At 39.6% G+C, this 2130-nt stretch overlaps 1 protein-coding gene across 1 annotated transcript in view; it reads right to left on the bottom strand.

Moving 5' to 3' along the window:
• The window catches only part of LOC106873857 (DNA polymerase delta subunit 2-like), a 15151-nt gene extending 14155 nt beyond the window's left edge, over positions 1 to 996 (bottom strand). The window contains 1 exon segment of the mRNA XM_052976026.1: positions 594 to 996. Coding sequence (XP_052831986.1) covers positions 594 to 853 — 260 coding nt within the window. The 5' untranslated portion in view covers positions 854 to 996.
• Positions 997 to 2130: the final 1134 nt, after the last annotated feature.

Here is a 2130-nt window from a genome sequence, read left to right as displayed (position 1 = left end):
TGATGGAGGTTCTATGGTGAAAAAAAAAAAAATCAAACAGCGCTTCAACTCTGCGTACGTATATGTGTGTATGAAAATTTACCGGCGATTGATCGCCTACATTATTTTTATAATCAACTTGACATAAATTATTTAATAGCAGAGTGGATTTGGTAGACGGAAACTGAAAGAAGCCCGTCGTATATATGTATATATATATGTATGTTTGTGTATATGTTTATTTGTTTGTTCCCACCCCCAACATCGCTTGACAACCGATGCTGGTGTGTTTACGTCCCCGTAACTTAGCGGTTCGGCAAAAGAGACCGATAGAATAAGTACTAAGCTTCCAAAGAATAATAAGTCCTGGGGGTCGATTTGCTCGACTAAAGGCAGTGCTCCAGCACGGCCGCAGTCAAGTGACTGAAACAAGTAAAAGAGTACAAGAGCAGCTTGATTCGGCTCCACGCAAACTTAGGGCTATCTTTCGATTTGACATTTCTTCACATCAAATCGAAAGATAGCCCCCCAAACTTAGTTTCGCAATCTCGTCAAGCGAACCTATTTCAACAAATTCCTATGTACACAATACACGCTCAAACCAACGACATATAAGTTTTCTTAGTCTTATAATAAGTGGTTAACACTCACCCCATTTTTCTTTCGCTGCACGTTCTAACGCCGGTCTCATCTCCAGTAGACGTGAAGAATAAATATGGGCAAACTGACGGGTGTATAGAAATTCCTTTAAATGAAATCTCTCCGATTTGTTTTCATAGTTGCAAGTTTCTCTTTGAAAGATTTCCTGGTCTTCACTTGGCGCTGAAAGTAACTTCTCAGCACTGTTGATGCTGTTTTGTTTTTCAAAAATCATAATAGAAACAATATGGACCTCACAGCCCTTTATTCTTAAAAAGACGATTTATTAGACTTTCTTAACAATTCTAAGACAAGTTTCTCTCATTTGGCGCCACTGAATCTCTAACGTTTGAAAAACAACTTAATACACTTCCGTTACTTCCACTTCCTGTTTGTTTTATTGTTGTTAGCAACCGTATGTTGTTAGGATGGGCTTTGTTGTCGGTGGTCGGCTTCTCCAAGTAGCCTTGTTTCAGCAGTACTATATTGAAAGACGTCCCGGACGTGACCACCTTGGGCGATCTTTTCGTTTTGACTCGAAAAAATGTAAACAATGAATTCGGTGGTTTCCGTGACCACATGTTGTCTTGTCAATTGTCAGGTGGGAAGAGAAAGTTAATGGGTTGTGCGTGTGTGCGCTTATTCCGTTGTGTGTATGTGTGTGCGTGCGCTTGTTCCTTTGTGTGTGTGTGCGTGTTTGTTCGTTTGTGTGTGTGTGTGCTTGATCGTGCTTGTTCCTTTGTGTGCGCGCGCGCTTGTTCCTTTGTGAGTGTGTGTGTGTGTGCTTGTTCCTTTGTATGTGTGTGTGGCGCGTGCTTGTTCCTTTGTGTTATTTCTACATACCACAACATATAAATACCAAAAAAAAACACAGAACAGACACACACATACACAGAAGAACAAGCGCGCGCACGCACACACACATACGCACGCGCAAACAAGGACAAGCGCGTACACACACACAGAGGAACAAGCACGCACACAAGCAAGAATAAGCGCGCACGCACAACCCATTAGCTCTCTCTTCCCAACTGACCAGTTGACAAGACATGTGGTCACGGAAACCACAGGACTCATTGTTTACATTTTTTAGAGTCAAAACGAAAGATCGCCTCATCAGCGATTTAGACAGAATTTATATTTAGGGCTACGTTAGGCACACCTACACAATCGTGCCCCATGATTTTGTTACTTCATAACTTTCAGAAAAATTGATATTTTTTAATGAAATTTTCGGATCTTTTTTAAAACGGGGGCCACATTTTTCATTAATGTTTTACGTAGTGTTTTTGGTACCGAAAGACTTTCAAACTTCGTATACTTATCTATTTTGTGTTATAGAACAGAAAAATATTTTTGTATTCGAATTTATTTCATGTAAAAAAAATTGTCTTATTTCGATAATTTCAACCAATCACTGACGTCCATTCAGTCGATATACATTAAGTGCCGACTACATAAACAAACGATTCTTCGTTTTATTTGCTTTTTTCATTTTAAATTTGCTTCAAC

This window comes from Octopus bimaculoides, chromosome 23, assembly GCF_001194135.2.
Source record: "Octopus bimaculoides isolate UCB-OBI-ISO-001 chromosome 23, ASM119413v2, whole genome shotgun sequence".
NCBI lineage: Eukaryota > Metazoa > Mollusca > Cephalopoda > Octopoda > Octopodidae > Octopus > Octopus bimaculoides.
Note: the sequence above shows the minus strand (reverse complement) of the source record. Positions and strands in the feature narration are given on the sequence as shown.